Consider the following 20,922-nt stretch of genomic DNA (forward strand, 5'->3'; position numbering starts at 1 on the left):
AGTTGTACATGAACAGCTGTTTGATCAATAATCAGAAACAATCAGACGACGAGGGTCAAAGGTCACAGAGAGGCGTCACCATGACGACTGACCTCTGACCTTTAGATTCATCAGGAGTTTAAAGCTGCGGCTCGAGGCCCAGATACGGGACGTCTGGTCTGGACTGGTCTGGTCTCTGTGTGTAAAGGGGGGCGGCTCCTCTGGGTGCTGGACTACTAGAGTCCTGGTTCAGTCACAACTGCTGCAGGTCCAGAACCTGGAGCAGGTCCAGGATCTGCTACTATGAGGTGTTGAGTAGTGGTCTGGGGTAGACCCCCCCCTGGACCCCCCCGACCCCCCCCTGGTAGTACGAGGCCTCCACAGGGTCCAGACTCCGCCCCCCGTAGGACGAGTACTGCAGGGCCTCGTAGGCCTTCAGGTCCAGTTTGTGCTGCTCCGAAGACGACATCAAGTTGTTGATGGAGAACGGATGGTTGAAGGAGTAGTGGGGGGGGTGGGGGGGGTGAGGGGGGTCCGCCATGGAGTGGGGGGGCAGTGACAGGGAGGACAGCAGCTGGGAGCCGGACACCTTCGGGTCCCCCGCCCCCCCAGACCCCCGCAGGTCCAGACCGGGAGGTGAGGCGGTCTGGTTGGAGTCCAGAGGTTTGTCCCCGCCCCCCCCCGCCCCCCTCCGGACCCCCCCCCCTCCTTGCGGCCCTCCTTGGTCTTCTTGTCGCACTTGAACCTCTTCTGGCGCCGCAGGTAGCAGCCGTTCTCGAACATGTTCCCGGAGTCGGGGTGCAGGGTCCAGTAGGACCCCTTACCGGGTTTATCTGGCGAGCGCGAGACTTTGACGAAGCAGTCGTTGAAGGACAGCGAGTGGCGGATCGAGTTCTGCCACCGCTGCTGGTTCTGCCGGTAGTACGGGAACAGGTCCATGATCCACTGGTAGATCTCGCTGAGGGTCAGCATCTTACTGGGCGCCTGCTGGATCGCCATGGTGATGAGCGAGATGTAGGAGTAGGGGGGCTTGGCGTGCGGGTAGCTGCGTCTGAACGCCTTGTTGTCACGGTTACGGTTCAGGCTACCGTACGCCGGGCTCACGGCCGGACTCGCGGCTCCGTACGGGTTCAGACCCTGCTGGGCCGAGCTCATCCCGGTCGGGCTCAGCGGCCCCCCCATGGAAGCCACGCCCCCACCCAGCATGGTCCCGCCCCCCATCCCCCCCACGGGGGCGGGGCTTAGCCCGGTGCCGCCGTACGACATGTTGAAGGATCCCGAGGCGGTCCCGCTGCTAGTCATGTATCCTGACATGGAACCCATCCCGAGACCAGAACCCATCGGAGAGTAGACCTGCAGAGAGACCAGAACCAGTTAGACCAGAACCAGAACCAGTTAGACCAGAACCAGTTAGACCAGAACCAGTTAGACCAGAACCAGAACCAGTTAGACCAGAACCAGAACCAGTTAGACCAGAACCAGATTAACTTCTCAACATCAATAACTTTTAAAACTGAACAGATTCACTGCAGAGGAATCTAGTACTCAGGGTTAGTACTCAGGGTTAGATGAGTTAGTACTCAGGGTTAGTACTCAGGGTTAGTACTCAGGGTTAGTACTCAGGGTTAGTACTCAGGGTTAGTACTCAGGGTTAGTACTCAGGGTTAGATGAGTTAGTACTCAGGGTTAGTACTCAGGGTTAGTACTCAGGGTTAGATGGGTTAGTACTCAGGGTTAGTACTCAGGGTTAGTACTCAGGGTTAGATGGGTTAGTACTCAGGGTTAGATGGGTTAGTACTCAGGGTTAGTACTCAGGGTTAGATGGGTTAGTACTCAGGGTTAGTACTCAGGGTTAGATGGGTTAGTACTCAGGGTTAGTACTCAGGGTTAGATGAGTTAGTACTCAGGGTTAGTACTCAGGGTTAGATGGGTTAGTACTCAGGGTTAGTACTCAGGGTTAGATGGGTTAGTACTCAGGGTTAGTACTCAGGGTTAGTACTCAGGGTTAGATGAGTTAGTACTCAGGGTTAGTACTCAGGGTTAGTACTCAGGGTTAGTACTCAGGGTTAGTACTCAGGGTTAGTACTCAGGGTTAGATGGGTTAGTACTCAGGGTTAGATGGGTTAGTACTCAGGGTTAGATGGGTTAGTACTCAGGGTTAGATGGGTTAGTACTCAGGGTTAGTACTCAGGGTTAGTACTCAGGGTTAGTACTCAGGGTTAGTACTCAGGGTTAGTACTCAGGGTTAGTACTCAGGGTTAGTACTCAGGGTTAGATGGGTTAGTACTCAGGGTTAGTACTCAGGGTTAGTACTCAGGGTTAGTACTCAGGGTTAGTACTCAGGGTTAGTACTCAGGGTTAGTACTCAGGGTTAGTTAGTTAGAGTGCATTAGTATAAATATAAATATAAATATAACTCATGAATATAAACGTGGCTGCCTTCAGATGATTTAAAGGTTTTAAATCTGAGACACAAAACATAAAATCATTATTATTATTATTATTATTATTATTATTATTATTATTAGTATTATCATAGTGAGGCCCGTGCGCTGATCAGTGAAGCCCTGTAGTATCTGTAACCCGACGTGCGGGAGGAGGGGGGGACGTGGGGGGGGGGGCGAGGGCCCGCTCACCGCTGCAGCTTTAATTATTATTCTTGTTGTTATGGCAATTTATTTATTTTGACCTTTACCCTCAAACAGTGAAGCATGTTGAGTCAAGTGTGTGTGTGTGTGTGTGTGTGTGTGTGTGTGTGTGTGTGTGTGTGTGTGTGTGTGTGTGTGTGTGCGTGTGTGTGTGTGTGTGTGTGTGCGCGTGTGTGGACGGCTTTGAGTTTCATTGGTCGTTTGATCTGAAGTGAAATATAATTTAATTACTTTAAATATCAAATGAAAACATTTTTAAAGCGTATCTATTAAATATCTTTAATAATCAATAATCATTTTTAAAGATGAATTAATAATAATCTGTCAAACATTATAAATTATTACTAATTACATCAAACAACAAACATGACGTAACGTTTTAAAGTTCAACGCGTCAAAAAATAAAAACGATCATTTCACGGATCAATAAATAAAATATAAATAATATAAATAATCTGTAAATTCATTAAAACACATAAAATAATATATCAGAACATTGTGAAGAAAATAACACGTTAATCAAACATCCGCTAAGATATCAGCATTATTACTCCGGGAATAACAATTTAATATATAACATATAATATATAATATATATAATATAATACATATAATATATAATATAATATATAATATAATATATAATATAATATATAATATATAATATAATATTTAATATATTTAATATATAATATCAGTAGCTTATTATTACTCCGGGAATAACAGTATAAATATATGATATCTGTCTATCCGGGAATAAATCTGTAATATTAAATCAGACGGACTTTAAACTATGAAACATTTAATATTTAGTCTCTTTTATAATAAATGATTATTTTATCGCTGCTGTTTATAAACATTCTTTAATTTCACATTAAAATCATTAAATCACAGTTTAATTCTTTATTTTCATAATAATATAAAAACACGTGTGTGAACATGATCAACAGGCGCAGAGATCAATAATCAATAATAATATTTATCAGGTTATAAAAGTCTGTGATTAATTAAATTAATGTCAAATTATTACAAAGAGTCAGAAACCTCCGTGAACATGTTTCTGATCAATAATCATTTAAAACACGGATCTTCACCGCGGCACATGAAACACTTTATTATTATTATTGTTATTATTATAATATAATAACAATAATAATAAGTATAATTATAATAATAATATTATAACAATAATAATAATAGCCTAATAATAATAATAAGTATAATTATAATTTCCTCCCTCGCGTTATTGGTCGGTTATTATCTGATCAGCTGTTTTCATTATTTTTGCTCTGACCATAAAACATATAATTAATAAAGGTTTTAATGTTTCGATGTTTTTCTGATCACATTAAAAATCAGAAACATAAATATTTAAACTTCTTTAAAGCAAAAATTAACTTTTCACTAATTGTTCATTTGTTGTTCCGTCTCCGCGGGAATTTACCGGGAATTTACCGGAAAGAAACGGAAAGAAACGGACGCGAAGTTTAGCGAATAATGATCCGTTAAAGTGTGTGAGTGAGCACCGGGGCCGGTGTTACCGGGGCCGGTGTGACCGGGGCCCGGGTGACCGGGTTACCGAGGCCGGGGTGACCGGGTGACCGGGTGACCGGGGCCCGGGTGACCGGGTGACCGGGTGTCAGAGCCGCAGCTCCCCGGAGGAAGCAGCGGTAAAGCGGGCAGACAGTAACAGACCTCCTCGCTGTAGTATCCGCTCCAGTCCGGAGCCTCGTGCCCTTCCATCTTCACCGCGCCCAGCATGACCGGAAAGGTCCCGGTCCCGGTCCCGTCCCGTCTCCGAGTCCTGGTCCAGGAGAAAACCTTCCGAGCCGAGCCGAGCGGAGCCGAGCCGAGCCGAGCCGAGCCAGGAGGAGCAGAGAGGCAGAGTGTTAGTGAGGAGGTGAAGCTGACCTGCAGACTGATGTGATCCTCCTGCAGGTCCAGCCCTCCTCCTCCTCTCTTCCTCCTCCTCCTCCTCCTCCTCCTCTCTTCCTCCTCCTCTCTTCCTCCTCCTCCTCCTCCTCCTCCTCTCTTCCTCCTCCTCCTCCTCTCTTCCTCCTCCTCCTCTTCCTCTCTTCCTCCTCCTCCTCCTCCTCCTCCTCTCTTCCTCCTCCTCTCTTCCTCCTCCTCCTCTCCTTTTCCTCTTCCTCTCCTCCTCTTCATCCTCCTCCTCTCCTCCTCCTCTTCCTCCTCCTCTTCCTCTCCTCCTCTTCCTCTCCTCCTCTCCTCATCCTCCTCCTCTCCTCCTCTTCCTCCTCCTCCTCCTCTTCATTCCTTCAGACACTTTGATCGGCTTCACATTTCTTTATTTCATCAAACTGATATTTTTGAACAATGTGAATTATTAAAATGAATCTTTATTAAAATGAATCTTTATTAAAATGAATCTTTATTAAAATGAATCTTTATTAAAATGAATCTTTATCAAAATGAATCTTTATTTACAGAATAAATGAAAACACAAAATAAAACTACAGGAATTTTCTTTAATTCATTAATAAAAGATTAAAAATCATCTGAATTTAAATCTTAAAACTTAAAAGCTTCAACTTTCTAATTAAAGTGAAACTTCGTGAAACTCACTAAATGTTTTAACCACAAACAATAAAAACCAAAACACATTAAAACATATATTTAAATGTTTGAGCTGAATTTAAACTTTTGTAAATTTAAAACCTTTAAACACAGAAAACGATGAATAATTAATAATGAACTCGTTAATGATCGTGAATCTGTTAAATACGGAAGAACCCTTTAAAGGAAACCGTCATGACGCTATTTAATATAATAAATATTTATTAAAATATATTTACAGTTTCATTGAAATGAAAGTCATTAAGCTCTTAAAATCCTCTTCATGTGTTAATGAACGGCTCGTGCGTGATTAAAGGCTTAATTAAGCATTAATTAAAGGTATAAGTGATTAAAGGGATTTGAAGCATTATTAATATTTCGGCTTCCTGTCAGTTTAACGTGTTGATGTTCTGAATGATGGAGAACACGCTGACCTTTGACCTCTCGCTCTCTCTGGCTGTGAGGTCACACGTGACGCGGCTCGCGGGTCCAGCTGAAAGCGAGCAGAGCATTTCACGGTGGATTATCTGGAGGAGCCGCTGGATTAAAGGACACTTACACCAAAACTGTGAGAGCAGACAAAGCAGAGCGGCAGAGAAGCAGTGAGGCGCAGGCTGTTATAACCCCAACCCTCAGAACCAGACTCAGAGTGGGAGAACATCTTTTAACAGGAAGAACCCTCAGAACCAGACTCAGAGTGGGAGAACATCTTTTAACAGGAAGAACCCTCAGAACCAGACTCAGAGTGGGAGAACATCTTTTAACAGGAAGAACCCTCAGAACCAGACTCAGAGTGGGAGAACATCTTTTAACAGGAAGAACCCTCAGAACCAGACTCAGAGTGGGAGAACATCTTTTAACAGGAAGAACCCTCAGAACCAGACTCAGAGTGGGAGAACATCTTTTAACAGAAGAACCCTCAGAACCAGACTCAGAGTGGGAGAACATCTTTTAACAGGAAGAACCCTCAGAACCAGACTCAGAGTGGGAGAACATCTTTTAACAGGAAGAACCCTCAGAACCAGACTCAGAGTGGGAGAACATCTTTTAACAGGAAGAACCCTCAGAACCAGACTCAGAGTGGGAGAACATCTTTTAACAGGAAGAACCCTCAGAACCAGACTCAGAGTGGGAGAACATCTTTTAACAGGAAGAACCCTCAGAACCAGACTCAGAGTGGGAGAACATCTTTTAACAGGAAGAACCCTCAGAACCAGACTCAGAGTGGGAGAACGTCTGCATGGACCGGTTGGAGTAGAGAGGAGAGAGAGGAAGAGGAGGAGGAAGGAGAGAAGAGAGGAAGGAGAGGAGAGGAGCCCAGTGCATCATGGGAGTCCCCCGGCAGTCTAAGCCTATAGCAGCATAAACTAGGAGCTGGAACTACAGACCCTTTCCAAAAAATTAGAATATAATGGAAAAGTTGTTTAATTTCCATAACATTCAAACAGTTAAACTTTCATAGATTATAGATTCAGGGCCAACAATTTAAACCATTTCAAGTATTTATTTGTTTATTTTTACATATTTTGGGTTAGAGTAGGTCCAGCTCATTAAAGCCACGAAAACAGGAATTAAAACAATTAGAATACTGTGAAGAAATCAGCATGAATGTTTTAAACTGCGTGTTACACTAATCATCTACTAAACTCAAAGCACCTGCACAGGTTTCCCCAGGTGTCATTAAATGATCTCAGTTCGGTTCAACATGGGGAAGACTGCAGACATGACCACTGGCCAGAAGACCATCATTGATACCCTCCAGAGGATGGGTGTGTGTATGGGCATAGCTCAGGAGGCTGGCTGGTCAGAGAGTGCTGCGTCCAAGCATATCAATGGAAAGTCTAGTGGAAGGGCAAAATGTGGCAGGAGAAGAGATGACCGTGGGCTTCAGCGGATTATCAAACAGAAGATTCAAGAATCTGGCAGAGATCCAGAAAGAGATCCAGAAAGAGATCCAGAAAGAGATCCAGAAAGAGATCCAGAAAGAGATCCAGAAAGAGATCCAGAAAGAGTCACAGCTTCAAAAACCACCACATTCAGACTCATCCGGGAGATGGGCTTCAACTGTCGGGTTCCTCGGGTCGAGCATCTTCTGAACCTGAGGCAACGTAGGAAGCGTCTCAACTGGGCCAAGGAGAAGAAGGACTGGACCGTTGGCCAGTGGTCCAAGGTCCTCTTTTCCAATGAAAGTAAAGTGTGCCTTTCATTCGGGAATCAAGGTCCAAGGGTTTGGAGGAAGACGGGTGAGGAACCGAACCCAAGCTGCTTGAGGTGTCAAATATCCAGTCAGTCATGATTCGGGGTGCGATGTGCAGGTGTTGGTAAACTCATAGACTCATAGGTAGACTTCATGATTCCTTCTGATGAGGATCCGTATGGAGATGCCCCCCCCTCCCCCCCATAACGCCAGAAGCACCAAAACCTGGTTTGATGCCCATGCCATCCCAGTGCTTGACTGGCCGGACCTAAACCCCGTTGGGACTCTACGGCAGGGGTCTCCAAACTATTCCACAAAGGTTCATGTGGCTGCAGGTTTTCATTCCAACCAATCAGGAGCACAGCAGGCTCGACTCATTTAATCAGCTGATCTCAGTCTTCAGACAGCTGATTGGTCAAATGGTGTGCTCTTGATTGGTTGGAACTAAAACCTGCAGCCACATGGCCCGTTGTGGCATAGTTTGGAGACCCCTGATCTACGGGGTTCTATGAGGAGCACCGGACCCAACGACTAAGAAGAGCTGACAGCAAGCATCGAGGAGCTCTGGGCTTCCATAACTCCCAACGCCACAGGCTGGTCGCCTCCATGCCACGACCCTAACCCTAACCCTCCTAACCCTACCCCTACCCCTCCATGCTACGACCCTAACCCTAACCCTAACCCTCCATGCCACGACCCTAACCCTAACCCTAACCCTCCATGCCACGACCCTAACCCTAACCCTAACCCTAACCCTCCATGCCACGACCCTAACCCTCCATGCCACGACCCTAACCCTACCCCTAACCCTAACCCTACCCAGGCAGTGATGAAGGGATTCCCAGCCCTACTGAGGACTGATGGTAGGAGGCACCGTGTCCTGATTGGTTTGATGTGATGAGTAGAAGCTTCATCACAAAGGAACTTTATAATGTTACTGAGTCAAACCACTTCAACTGGGAACCAAACAAAGCGCCCCCCCCCCCCCCCCCCACTCTGCCCCCCCTCTCTGCCCCGCCCCCCTCCACCACCCCCCTGCCCCCCTCCCCGCCCACTCCCTGCCCCACCCCCCCCCATGACGTCATCCAGGTGTGTAAATCTGTCACACTAAAAGCTTCACTGATGTTTATCTGACTCACTGACCCAGACTTCCTGTCTCCAGGAAGCGGCGGTTCAGGTTCAGGTTCAGGTGTGTGTGTGTGTGTGTATATATGAATGTGTGTATGTGTGTGTGTGTATGTGTGTGTGTGTGTGTGTGTGTGTGTGTGTGTGTGTGTGTGTGTGTGTGTGTGTGTGTGTGTTACAGCCTGTTATTAAAGTCATGTTGATGGCTTTGTCTCTCCCTGAACTCTTCAACTCTGTGTCATCAGTAACACACACACACACACACACATACACACACACACACACACACACACACACATGCACGTGAGTTCACCTGAAGGTTAAATGCTGTTATCAGTTTGAATAATTATAATTATTATTATTATGATCAGACGCCACCTGCTGGTTCACTGTCACATGTTCAATGTTTTAATTTACATAAAGATTAAAAAACAGAAAGAATAAAATGATCAGTGATTATTGGTTAAACTGGAATAAAAGAAAAACAGACAGAAAACTGAAGTTTAACAACAAATATCTATAAGCAGAATGCAGTCCGCCTAAATTATAATATATTATATTATATTATATTATATTATATTATATTATATTATAATATAATATGATTTAATATATATTATTATTATAATAGACACAGATCACCAAACTGCAACATTTAATCAGCAGAAGAAGAAAGTCAGTCTCCACACTACATTACCCACAATCCCCTGCAGCGTGTGAGCACACTCAGCGGCCACCAGATGGCGTCAGATCACTGATCAGCTGATTATTGATCAAACTGATTTTAAACTCCAGTAAAATACCAGGACCCTAACCCAGGACCCTGACCCTGACCCAGGACCCTAACCCAGGACCCAGGACCCTAACCCTGACCCAGGACCCTGACCCAGGACCCTAACCCTAACCCTGACCCTAACCCAGGACCCTGACCCTGACCCAGGACCCTGACCCAGGACCCTGACCCAGGACCCTGACCCAGGACCCTGACCCTGACCCTAACCCAGGACCCTGACCCTGACCCTGACCCAGGACCCTGACCCAGGACCCTGACCCTGACCCAGGACCCTGACCCTGACCCATCAGCTTCCTGTTTGACTCCACTCTGACCATCTCCTACTCCGAAACCTTCAGCATCCTGTCCCAGCTGCACCTTCAGAGCCTCCATCACCCTGACCCTCACCTGGCTCCCTACACTAAACAGTCCACCTTAAGAGGCCTCCATCACCTGGCTCCCTACACTAAACAGTCCACCTTAAGAGGCCTCCATCACCTGGCTCCCTACACTAAACAGTCCACCTTAAGAGGCCTCCATCACCTGGCTCCCTACTCTCCCTCTCAGCCTCTCACAGTCCCACGCACCAAACAGTCCACCTTAAGAGGCCTCCATCACCTGGCTCCCTACACTAAACAGTCCACCTTAAGAGGCCTCCATCACCTGGCTCCCTACACTAAACAGTCCACCTTAAGAGGCCTCCATCACCTGGCTCCCTACTCTCCCTCTCAGCCTCTCACAGTCCCACGCACCAAACAGTCCACCTTAAGAGGCCGGTCCTTTGGTTTATAAATGTAACTTATTATTATTATAGGGCCCGATCATCGCTGCCTGCAGCTTTAATTATTATTATTCATAGCATCACCGAAATACTACAGTAAAGTACTAGTACCTCTAACAGTACTACAGTAAAGTACTAGTACCTCTGACTGTACTACAGTATAGTACAAGTACCTCTAACTGTACTACAGTAAAGTACTAGTACCTCTAACTGTACTACAGTAAAGTACTAGTACCTCTAACAGTACTACAGTAAAGTAGTAGTACCTCTACCTGTACTGCAGTAAAGTACTAGTACCTCTAACTGTACTACAGTAAAGTACTAGTACCTCTAACAGTACTGCAGTAAAGTACCTCTAGTGTCCTAATGATGACATTTTGTTGATCACATGACCCTCATCACGTCTGTCCCATGAGTCGTGGAGGGTGGGGGGGGGGGGGGGGGTCATTTCCTGTCTGAAACAGGAAACCAGCCTGTAAACACAGTTACTGCTTCCTGTTTCCTGTCTGATTAAACAAAAAGAGATTTGTGGAACTTCATTTAAAAAAACAAAAACTTTATTGACCAAGCAGAGAAGAAGAAGTTTGCGACGGTGACATCAGAGCTCCGCCCCCTTCGCTCCACCTGTCAATCAACCTTTACATTTATTACCTTTATATTTAAATTCTTTTATATTTTCTGTCTTTTGTCTTAAATATTTAAAACTATTCAAATTAATTAATCACTTTTTAAACTTCACTGACTAAATGATTTATTAATTAATCGACCGACATGTTTTAATTAATTAATAATATAAACTCATAAACAGCAACCAGCCAATCAGGTGAAAGGATTTAAATTATAAAACATGAAAAAAACTGAAAACTTTTTTTTCATTTTGGAGTTAAAACAGTGATTTCACTGATGATGTCACTGATGATGTCACTGATGATGTCATTGATGATGTCACTGATGATGTGACTGCCACACAGTGGAGGTCGACCAATCACAGCTCAGCTCCCTTATGTTACTGTCTTCTCATTGGCTGTCTTGCTGTTCATCTCCATCTTCTCGACGCGTCTCTTCCGTCTCATCAGGCAGCATTTCACCGTTACCGCGACAACCACCACCAGTACCACCAGCGCCGCCACGGCAACCAGCACGGGGATCAGGATGGACGGGTCCAGGCCGCCCGCCGCCGGCTCCCTGCACGCCTCCGAGTCCTGATGGTTCCCGCCGCACTCGTCCAGCTCCACGCAGTCTCCGGTGGCGTTCTTCTGGAAGCCGGCGCCACACGGCAGACACACGGCGCTGAGGTTGGCGGGGGAGTCGTTGGGCAGGCGCCACACGGGGGGGGCGCCGCCGCAGTACAGCTCCAGCTTGTCCCCAGTCCAGCACTCCAGCCAGATGCTGTTGGTGGAGTCCAGGTTGACGGAGCGAATGTTGGAGTCCGACGGGTGCTGACACGGGCCCGACTTCGCTCCGGGTGCGTTTGGTGGTTCTGGTGCGTTTGGTCTAGTTGGTGGTTCTGGTGTAGTTGGTGGTTCTGGTGTGGTTGGTGGTTCTGGTGTGGTTGGTGGTTCTGGTGTGGTTGGTGGTTCTGGTCTAGTTGGTGGTTCTGGTCTAGTTGGTGGTTCTGGTTTAGTCTTTTGTTCCTTGCAGATGAACTGGTTGCGGGTGGAGCAGCTGATGGAGATCAGACCCCAGCTGTTGTTGGACCACGTCAGGGCGGCACAGAGGCTCGAGGTGCAGGTCTCCTCTGGATCCTCCTTCCACTGGATCAGCGGCGCCTCCTCGCTGCCGTCCAGCAACCAGCGGAACCCTTGGAGCGGCAGCGAGGGGACCACGCACTGCGTCTTGTTCTTCTGCAGTCCGACCCAGAAGGTGAACTTGTTCTGGTCCGGAGAGAAGGCGGGCCGGAGGACTCTGGTGACGTCAGTGACCTCCTGGTCGGTTCTGAGCGTGGCGAGGACGCCCGGTGAGCAGGAGCTGACGGCGTATTCGAAGCTGAGTTTGGTGCGATGGACGACGTACTTTGGTGAGACGCCTCCGACCGGGACCAGGACCAGGACCAGGACCAGGACCAGGACCCACAGGCTGAACCAGCAGGAGCTCGACCGAGACTCCATCATCTGAATCGTCCTCTGGTGATGTCACTCTGGTGATGTCACTCTGGTGATGTCACTCTGATGATGTCACTCTGGTGATGTCAGTCTGATGATGTCACTCTGGTGATGTCACTCTGGTGATGTCACTCTGTAAGAACAGACACAGTGTTCTCAGTCTGTTAAATCATATTTTATGTGATACGCACGATGCAGGAATACTACTACTTTATTCCTCCTCTCTGTTCTACTGCAGGAATACTACTACTTTATTCCTCCTCTCTGTTCTACAGGAATACTACTACTTTATTCCTCCTCTCTGTTCTACTGCAGGAATACTACTACTTTATTCCTCCTCTCTGTTCTACTGCAGGAATACTACTACTTTATTCCTCCTCTCTGTTCTACTGCAGGAATACTACTACTTTATTCCTCCTCTCTGTTCTACTGCAGGAATACTACTACTTTATTCCTCCTCTCTGTTCTACAGGAATACTACTACTTTATTCCTCCTCTCTGTTCTACTGCAGGAATACTACTACTTTATTCCTCCTCTCTGTTCTACTACAGGAATACTACTACTTTATTCCTCCTCTCTGTTCTACAGGAATACTACTACTTTATTCCTCCTCTCTGTTCTACTGGAATACTACTACTTTATTCCTCCTCTCTGTTCTACTGCAGGAATACTACTACTTTATTCCTCCTCTCTGTTCTACTGCAGGAATACTACTACTTTATTCCTCCTCTCTGTTCTACAGGAATACTACTACTCTATTCCTCCTCTCTGTTCTACTGCAGGAATACTACTACTTTATTCCTCCTCTCTGTTCTACTGCAGGAATACTACTACTTTATTCCTCCTCTCTGTTCTACTACAGGAATACTACTACTTTATTCCTCCTCTCTGTTCTACTACAGGAATACTACTACTTTATTCCTCCTCTCTGTTCTACAGGAATACTACTACTTTATTCCTCCTCTCTGTTCTACAGGAATACTACTACTTTATTCCTCCTCTCTGTTCTACTACAGGAATACTACTACTTTATTCCTCCTCTCTGTTCTACAGGAATACTACTACTTTATTCCTCCTCTCTGTTCTACTGCAGGAATACTACTACTTTATTCCTCCTCTCTGTTCTACTGCAGGAATACTACTACTTTATTCCTCCTCTCTGTTCTACTGCAGGAATACTACTACTTTATTCCTCCTCTCTGTTCTACTACAGGAATACTACTACTTTATTCCTCCTCTCTGTTCTACTGCAGGAATACTACTACTTTATTCCTCCTCTCTGTTCTACTGCAGGAATACTACTACTTTATTCCTCCTCTCTGTTCTACTGCAGGAATACTACTACTTTATTCCTCCTCTCTGTTCTACTGCAGGAATACTACTACTTTATTCCTCCTCTCTGTTCTACAGGAATACTACTACTTTATTCCTCCTCTCTGTTCTACTACAGGAATACTACTACTTTATTCCTCCTCTCTGTTCTACTGCAGGAATACTACTACTTTATTCCTCCTCTCTGTTCTACTGCAGGAATACTACTACTTTATTCCTCCTCTCTGTTCTACTGCAGGAATACTACTACTTTATTCCTCCTCTCTGTTCTACTACAGGAATACTACTACTTTATTCCTCCTCTCTGTTCTACTACAGGAATACTACTACTTTATTCCTCCTCTCTGTTCCACTGCAGGAATACTACTACTTTATTCCTCCTCTCTGTTCCACTGCAGGAATACTACTACTTTATTCCTCCACTCTGTTCTACTGCAGGAATACTACTACTTTATTCCTCCTCTCTGTTCTACTGCAGGAATACTACTACTTTATTCCTCCTCTCTGTTCTACAGGAATACTACTACTTTATTCCTCCTCTCTGTTCCACTGCAGGAATAGTACTACTTTATTCCTCCTCTCTGTTCTACTGCAGGAATACTACTACTTTATTCCTCCTCTCTGTTCTACTGCAGGAATACTACTACTTTATTCCTCCTCTCTGTCCTACAGGAATACTACTACTTTATTCCTCCTCTCTGTTCTACTACAGGAATACTACTACTTTATTCCTCCTCTCTGTTCTACTGCAGGAATACTACTACTTTATTCCTCCTCTCTGTTCTACTGCAGGAATACTACTACTTTATTCCTCCTCTCTGTTCCACTGCAGGAATACTACTACTTTATTCCTCCTCTCTGTTCTACAGGAATACTACTACTTTATTCCTCCTCTCTGTTCTACTACAGGAATACTACTACTTTATTCCTCCTCTCTGTTCTACAGGAATACTACTACTTTATTCCTCCTCTCTGTTCTACTACAGGAATACTACTACTTTATTCCTCCTCTCTGTTCTACTACAGGAATACTACTACTTTATTCCTCCTCTCTGTTCCACTGCAGGAATACTACTACTTTATTCCTCCTCTCTGTTCTACAGGAATACTACTACTTTATTCTTCCTCTCTGTTCTACAGGAATACTACTACTTTATTCCTCCTCTCTGTTCTACTGTAGGAATACTACTACTTTATTCCTCCTCTCTGTTCTACTGCAGGAATACTACTACTTTATTCCTCCTCTCTGTTCTACAGGAATACTACTACTTTATTCCTCCTCTCTGTTCTACTGCAGGAATACTACTACTTTATTCCTCCTCTCTGTTCTACAGGAATACTACTACTTTATTCCTCCTCTCTGTTCTACAGGAATACTACTACTTTATTCCTCCTCTCTGTTCTACTGCAGGAATACTACTACTTTATTCCTCCTCTCTGTTCTACTGCAGGAATACTACTACTTTATTCCTCCTCTCTGTTCTACAGGAATACTACTACTTTATTCCTCCTCTCTGTTCTACAGGAATACTACTACTTTATTCCTCCTCTCTGTTCTACAGGAATACTACTACTTTATTCCTCCTCTCTGTTCTACAGGAATACTACTACTTTATTCCTCCTCTCTGTTCTACTGCAGGAATACTACTACTTTATTCCTCCTCTCTGTTCTACTACAGGAATACTACTACTTTATTCCTCCTCTCTGTTCTACTACAGGAATACTACTACTTTATTCCTCCTCTCTGTTCTACTGCAGGAATACTACTACTTTATTCCTCCTCTCTGTTCTTCTGCAGGAATACTACTACTTTATTCCTCCTCTCTGTTCTACAGGAATACTACTACTTTATTCCTCCTCTCTGTTCTACAGGAATACTACTACTTTATTCCTCCTCTCTGTTCTACTGCAGGAATACTACTACTTTATTCCTCCTCTCTGTTCTACTGCAGGAATACTACTACTTTATTCCTCCTCTCTGTTCTACTGAACTAGATAGAACCTCTAAATGTTCTCAGAGTGAAACCAAAACCATGCTTTTCATGTCACATGTACTATAGTCTGTAGATGATTCAACTGATGAAACGTTTACTGCTTCAAGACGTTTAAAACAAGGTTGAACTGCAGCAGGTCAATCAATCTCTCAAACATTGATGAGATATTATATCAATAAAGTTTTGATTCAAACTGAAAGCAGATTATATTTAATAAGGTTTTAAATAAAGTTTCTGTTATAAACGTTTTACATGAAATCATTTAAAATATAAAACTTCACAAACGTTTCTGAGCTTTAGGAGAAAAGGTTTTAATTATCATGGTTTAGAAGGAAGAGTTGCTCTTGTAGCTAAAGTTCTGTGTGTAGGCCTTAAGTATAGTTTATATAACAGTCATAGTCTGGAGAGGACAGCTGGTACCATCCTGTATAATGGTCATTAGTAATTGAGGTTGTGAAATGGTAAAGGCATTGGAATTTGGAATATAAACAAGTAATGATGAAAAGCAGAGTGTTCAGCACTATTGGCAATAAAGAAAACTAAAAAGAGCGTTGACTTAATTAATCCATTCTTCTCACTCGGAGGGTGATAAAGTTCACCACACTCTTCCTCAGGATGTCACAGAGATCTTTATCTCTTTAACTCAAATGTTTACTCACCGTCAAACTTCTTCTTCTTCTCTTCTTCTTCTTCTTCTTCTTCTTCTTCTTCTTCTTCTTCTTCTTCTTCTTCTTCTTCTTCTTCTTCTCTTCTTTCTGATTTTTATGCTCCTGTTTCTGCTCCCACAGGTTTTTACTCTTCAGCTTCCCTCAGTTAATTCCTCTCTCTCTCCCAGTTTCTCCTCCACCCCCCCCCCCCTCACCACCCCCCCCCCCCCTCCACACCCCCCCCCCCCCCCCCCAGGACAGGAAGTGTGTTCTGTCTTGATACGGCGAGCTGGTTTCCTCCAGAGAAACGCCGCCTCTGGAAACTAGATTGTCTCAGAGACGCTGAATCTGTTTCACACTGGAGCAGCTGATCAGTGTGTGTGTGTGTGTGTGTGTGTGTGTGTGTTACTGTGTGTGTGTGTGTGTGTGTGTGTGTGTGTGTGTGTGTGTGTGTGTGTGTGTGTGTAATGATTCCTCCTGTTCATACTGAGCATTAGATCATCATGTTAACAGGAAGTGATGGAGGACTAAACCCACAGTCCTCCTTCTGTGGAAGCTTCAGAGTCTGAATGAGTCAAATCTTCATCTTCCATGTTTCAGCGTTTCAGTGTTTTTACTAGCAAAGTCTTTTAGTTACTATACTTCCACCACCTCCATCCATCTATCCATCCATCTATCCATCCACCACCTCCATCCATCTATCCATCCATCTATCCATCCATCTATCCATCCACCACCTCCATCCATCTATCCATCCATCTATCCATCCACCACCTCTATCCATCCATCTATCCATCTATCCATCCATCTATCCATCCATCCATCCATCCATCCATCTATCCATCCATCCATCCATCCATCCATCCATCTATCCATCCATCCATATCCATTAACATTCATGTGATAAAGCTTCTAGTTGGGGTTCCAGCTCCTAGTTCATGCTGCTATAGGCTTAGACTGCCGGGGGACTCCCATGATGCACTGGGCTCCTCTCTCCTCTCTTTCCTCTCTCTCCTCTCCTTCCTCTCTCTCCTCTCTCTCCTCTCTCTCCTCCTCCCTCTCTTTCCTCTCTCTCTCCTCTCCTTCCTCTCTCTCCTCTCCTTCCTCTCTCTCCTCTCCTCTCCTTCCTCTCCTCTCCTTCCTCTCTCTCCTCTCCTTCCTCTCTCTCCTCTCCTCTCCTTCCTCTCTCTCCTCTCCTCTCCTTCCTCTCTCTCCTTCCTCTCTCCTCTCCTCTCCTTCCTCTCTCTCCTCTCCTTGTTCTCTCTCCTTCCTCTCCTTCCTCTCTCTCTCTCCTCTCCTTCCTCCCTCTCTCTCTCCTTCCTCTCTACTCCAACCGGTCCAGGCAGATGTTCTCCCACTCTGAGTCTGGTTCTGAGGGTTCTTCCTGTTAAAAGATGTTCTCCCACTCTGAGTCTGGTTCTGAGGGTTCTTCCTGTTAAAAGATGTTCTCCCACTCTGAGTCTGGTTCTGAGGGTTCTTCCTGTTAAAAGATGTTCTCCCACTCTGAGTCTGGTTCTGAGGGTTCTTCCTGTTAAAAGATGTTCTCCCACTCTGAGTCTGGTTCTGAGGGTTCTTCCTGTTAAAAGATGTTCTCCCACTCTGAGTCTGGTTCTGAGGGTTCTTCCTGTTAAAAGATGTTCTCCCACTCTGAGTCTGGTTCTGAGGGTTAGGGCTCTATGTGGAAAGAGCCTTCACATGACTCTGTTGTGATTTGGTGCTTTATAAATAAAGATTGATTGATTGATTGATTGATTGATTGATTGATTGATTGATTGATTGATTGACAGCTCAACAGGAAACACTAAGAGGGAATCTGATGCTAAACAGACAGTAAATGTGTCAGATATCACTGATATAATAACTCACACTGCTGAAGCTCAATAGAAGCTGATCAGAGACTTTAAATCCTCCATCACTGAACGTCTGAAGTTTATCATCTTTAATAATCAGAATGAACAAGAGGAAGCTCGTTACTCTTCACCTGCAGGATTCAGCAGCACTACTACTAATACTTCTAGTAGTAGTACAACAGATATCTCATAACTGCCTCAGACTGCTGAAGCTGAACTGAAAACACATTACACACACACACACACACACACACACACACACACACACACACACACACACACACACACACACACACACACACACACACGTGAGGTTGTAGTCATGGCAACACAGACGCTTCCTGTTTCCTGGAGGAAGTGGCTGAAGAATGGTAGGAAGTGTGTCACCCTAACCCCCACCCCCCCCCCCCCAGGGCCAAGTCTACAAGGGAGACACACGAGGAGACGAGAAGAGGAGAGGAGGAGACGAGGAGAGGAGGAGAGGAGGAGACGAGGAGAGGAGGAGAGGAGGAGACGAGGAGAGGAGGAGAGGAGACGAGGAGAGGAGACGAGAGATTTCAGTTTTTTTTTTTTTATAATTCTCTTTATTGGAAGCAATTTCACAGCAACAATATAAATAAAAAAATAAATAAAAAAAAGGAAGGTGGGGGGCGGGGGGGGGCGGGGGGGGGGGGCTTAGTCATCAGAATGAGACAGAGATGTCAGAGAGTTAATATAATTTAGGAGAGGCCTCCTAAAGCCCTCGGTGGGGGGGGGGGGGGGGGGGTCGGAGGTCAAGGTCCAGCTGATGAGTCACCTGGCAACAGTCTGGGGGGGGGGGGGGGCAAGAGGTTCAGGAGTAATAGTAGTGTTATGTACTGCAAGCCTGGGACAGAACCAGAACCAGAACCTGGTCGGCTGGAGGCTGTGACATCGGGTTTAATCCAGAGCTGGTATTGATTGGGTCGTACAACAGTATTAATATGCCCCCCCCCCCACTCTAACCCCCCCCCCCACACACACACACACACACACACACACACACTCTACCCCCCCCCCCCCCCTTCATCCCTTATAGCTGATGGGGTCTTTGTTATCTGCTTCTGCATCCTTTTTAAATCACAGCAGAGTAAACTCACAGGTCTGAGAACACAGAACACAGAACACAGAACATAGAACACAGAACATAGAACACAGAACACAGAACACAGAACACAGAACGCAGAACGCAGAACGCAGAACGCAGAACGCAGAACATAGAACGCAGAACGCAGAACACAGAACACAGAACACAGAACACAGAACATAGAACACAGAACATAGAACACAGAACACAGAACACAGAACACAGAACACAGAACATAGAACACAGAACACAGAACATAGAACACAGAACACAGAACATAGAACACAGAACATAGAACACAGAACACAGAACATAGAACACAGAACATAGAACACATAACATAGAACACAGAACATAGAACATAGAACACAGAACATAGAACACAGAACACAGAACATAGAACACAGAACATAGAACACATAACATAGAACACAGAACATAGAACATAGAACACAGAACACAGAACACAGAACACAACATAGAACACAGAACATAGAACATAGAACACAGAACACAACATAGAACACAGAACATAGAACATAGAACACAGAACACAGAACACAGAACACAGAACGGATCTGAAGGCTCCCAGATGTTAAAGCATAAATACTCTACGTGTGATTTCCGTCCCAGCTGATTCATTGTTCGTAGTTCTTGGGGTCGAGTGTTTCCTGTGTAGAAGGTCGGTGAATTAAAAGATTTGTGTTTCAGAGTCGTCGTAATAATCTGCTTCTGTAAGCTCTTGAGGTTCTACACGGTTTCCTGTTGGACTGGCTCTGTTTCTTAATATTAACCCTTCTGCTTTAAATGTTAAAAGTTCATCCAGTTTGTTTCTGGTTGTTTTTAAAATACGGATTTATCGTTTGTTCTTTATGTTCCCTCTCCGGTTCTTTCATCTTATTCTCCAACTCTCTTTTTTTTTTAGCGTAGATAATATTTCTATTATTTTTCCTCGTATCACTGCTTTCCCTCTCTGCTCTCTGCTCTCTGCTCTCTGCTCTCTGTTCTTCACTCTCTGCTCTCTGCTCTCTGCTCTCTGCTCTCTGTTCTTCACTCTCTGCTCTCTGCTCTCTGTTCTTCACTCTCTGCTCTCTGCTCTCTGCTCTTCGCTCTCTGCTCTCTGCTCTCTGCTCTTCACTCTCTGCTCTCTGCTCTTCGCTCTCTGCTCTCTGCTCTCTGCTCTCTGCTCTTCACTCTATGCTCTCCGCTCTCTGCTCTTCACTCTCTGCTCTCTGTTCTCTGCTCTCTGCTCTCTGCTCTTCACTCTCTGCTCTCTGCTCTCTGCTCTCTGCTCTCTGCTCTTCACTCTCTGCTCTCTGCTCTTCACTCTCTGCTCTTCGCTCTCTGCTCTTCGCTCTCTGCTCTCTTCTCTCTGCTCTCTGCTCTCTGCTCTCTGCTCTTCACTCTCTGCTCTCTGCTCTTCACTCTCTGCTCTCTGCTCTCTGCTCTTCGCTCTCTGCTCTTCACTCTCTGCTCTCCGCTCTCTGCTCTTCACTCTCTGCTCTCTGTTCTCTGCTCTCTGCTCTTCACTCTCTGCTCTTCGCTCTCTGCTCTTCGCTCTCTGCTCTCTGCTCTCTGCTCTTCACTCTCTGCTCTCTGCTCTTCACTCTCTGCTCTCTGCTCTCTGCTCTTCGCTCTCTGCTCTTCACTCTCTGCTCTCTGCTCTCTGCTCTCAACTCTCTGCTCTTCACTCTCTGCTCTTCACTCTCTGCTCTCTGCTCTTCGCTCTCTACTCTCTGCTCTTCACTCTCTGCTCTCTGCTCTCTGCTCTCTGCTCTTCACTCTCTGCTCTCTGCTCTCTGCTCTTCGCTCTC

At 45.3% G+C, this 20,922-nt stretch overlaps 2 protein-coding genes across 2 annotated transcripts; both read right to left on the reverse strand.

Moving 5' to 3' along the window:
- Window positions 1-280: 280 nt before the first annotated feature.
- On the reverse strand, window positions 281-4,388 carry foxa1 (forkhead box A1). The gene is given in 3 exon segments (XM_053335983.1): window positions 281-660; window positions 663-1,332; window positions 4,323-4,388. Coding segments are annotated over 3 exon segments (1,116 nt in total).
- Window positions 4,389-10,974: 6,586 nt separating this feature from the next.
- On the reverse strand, window positions 10,975-12,184 carry clec14a (C-type lectin domain containing 14A). The gene has a single exon (XM_053336158.1). The coding sequence runs from the start codon at window positions 12,182-12,184 to the stop codon at window positions 11,078-11,080; it is 1,107 nt and encodes a 368-aa protein (XP_053192133.1). The 3' UTR covers window positions 10,975-11,077.
- Window positions 12,185-20,922: the final 8,738 nt, after the last annotated feature.

Source organism: Scomber japonicus, chromosome 16, assembly GCF_027409825.1.
Source record: "Scomber japonicus isolate fScoJap1 chromosome 16, fScoJap1.pri, whole genome shotgun sequence".
NCBI classification, from domain to species: Eukaryota; Metazoa; Chordata; class Actinopteri; order Scombriformes; family Scombridae; genus Scomber; species Scomber japonicus.

Excerpts from the sequence above, each read along its gene's own strand:
- clec14a (XM_053336158.1), bottom strand. The coding sequence starts at position 12,184 with ATGGAGTCTCGGTCGAGCTCCTGCTGGTTCAGCCTGTGGGTCCTGGTC.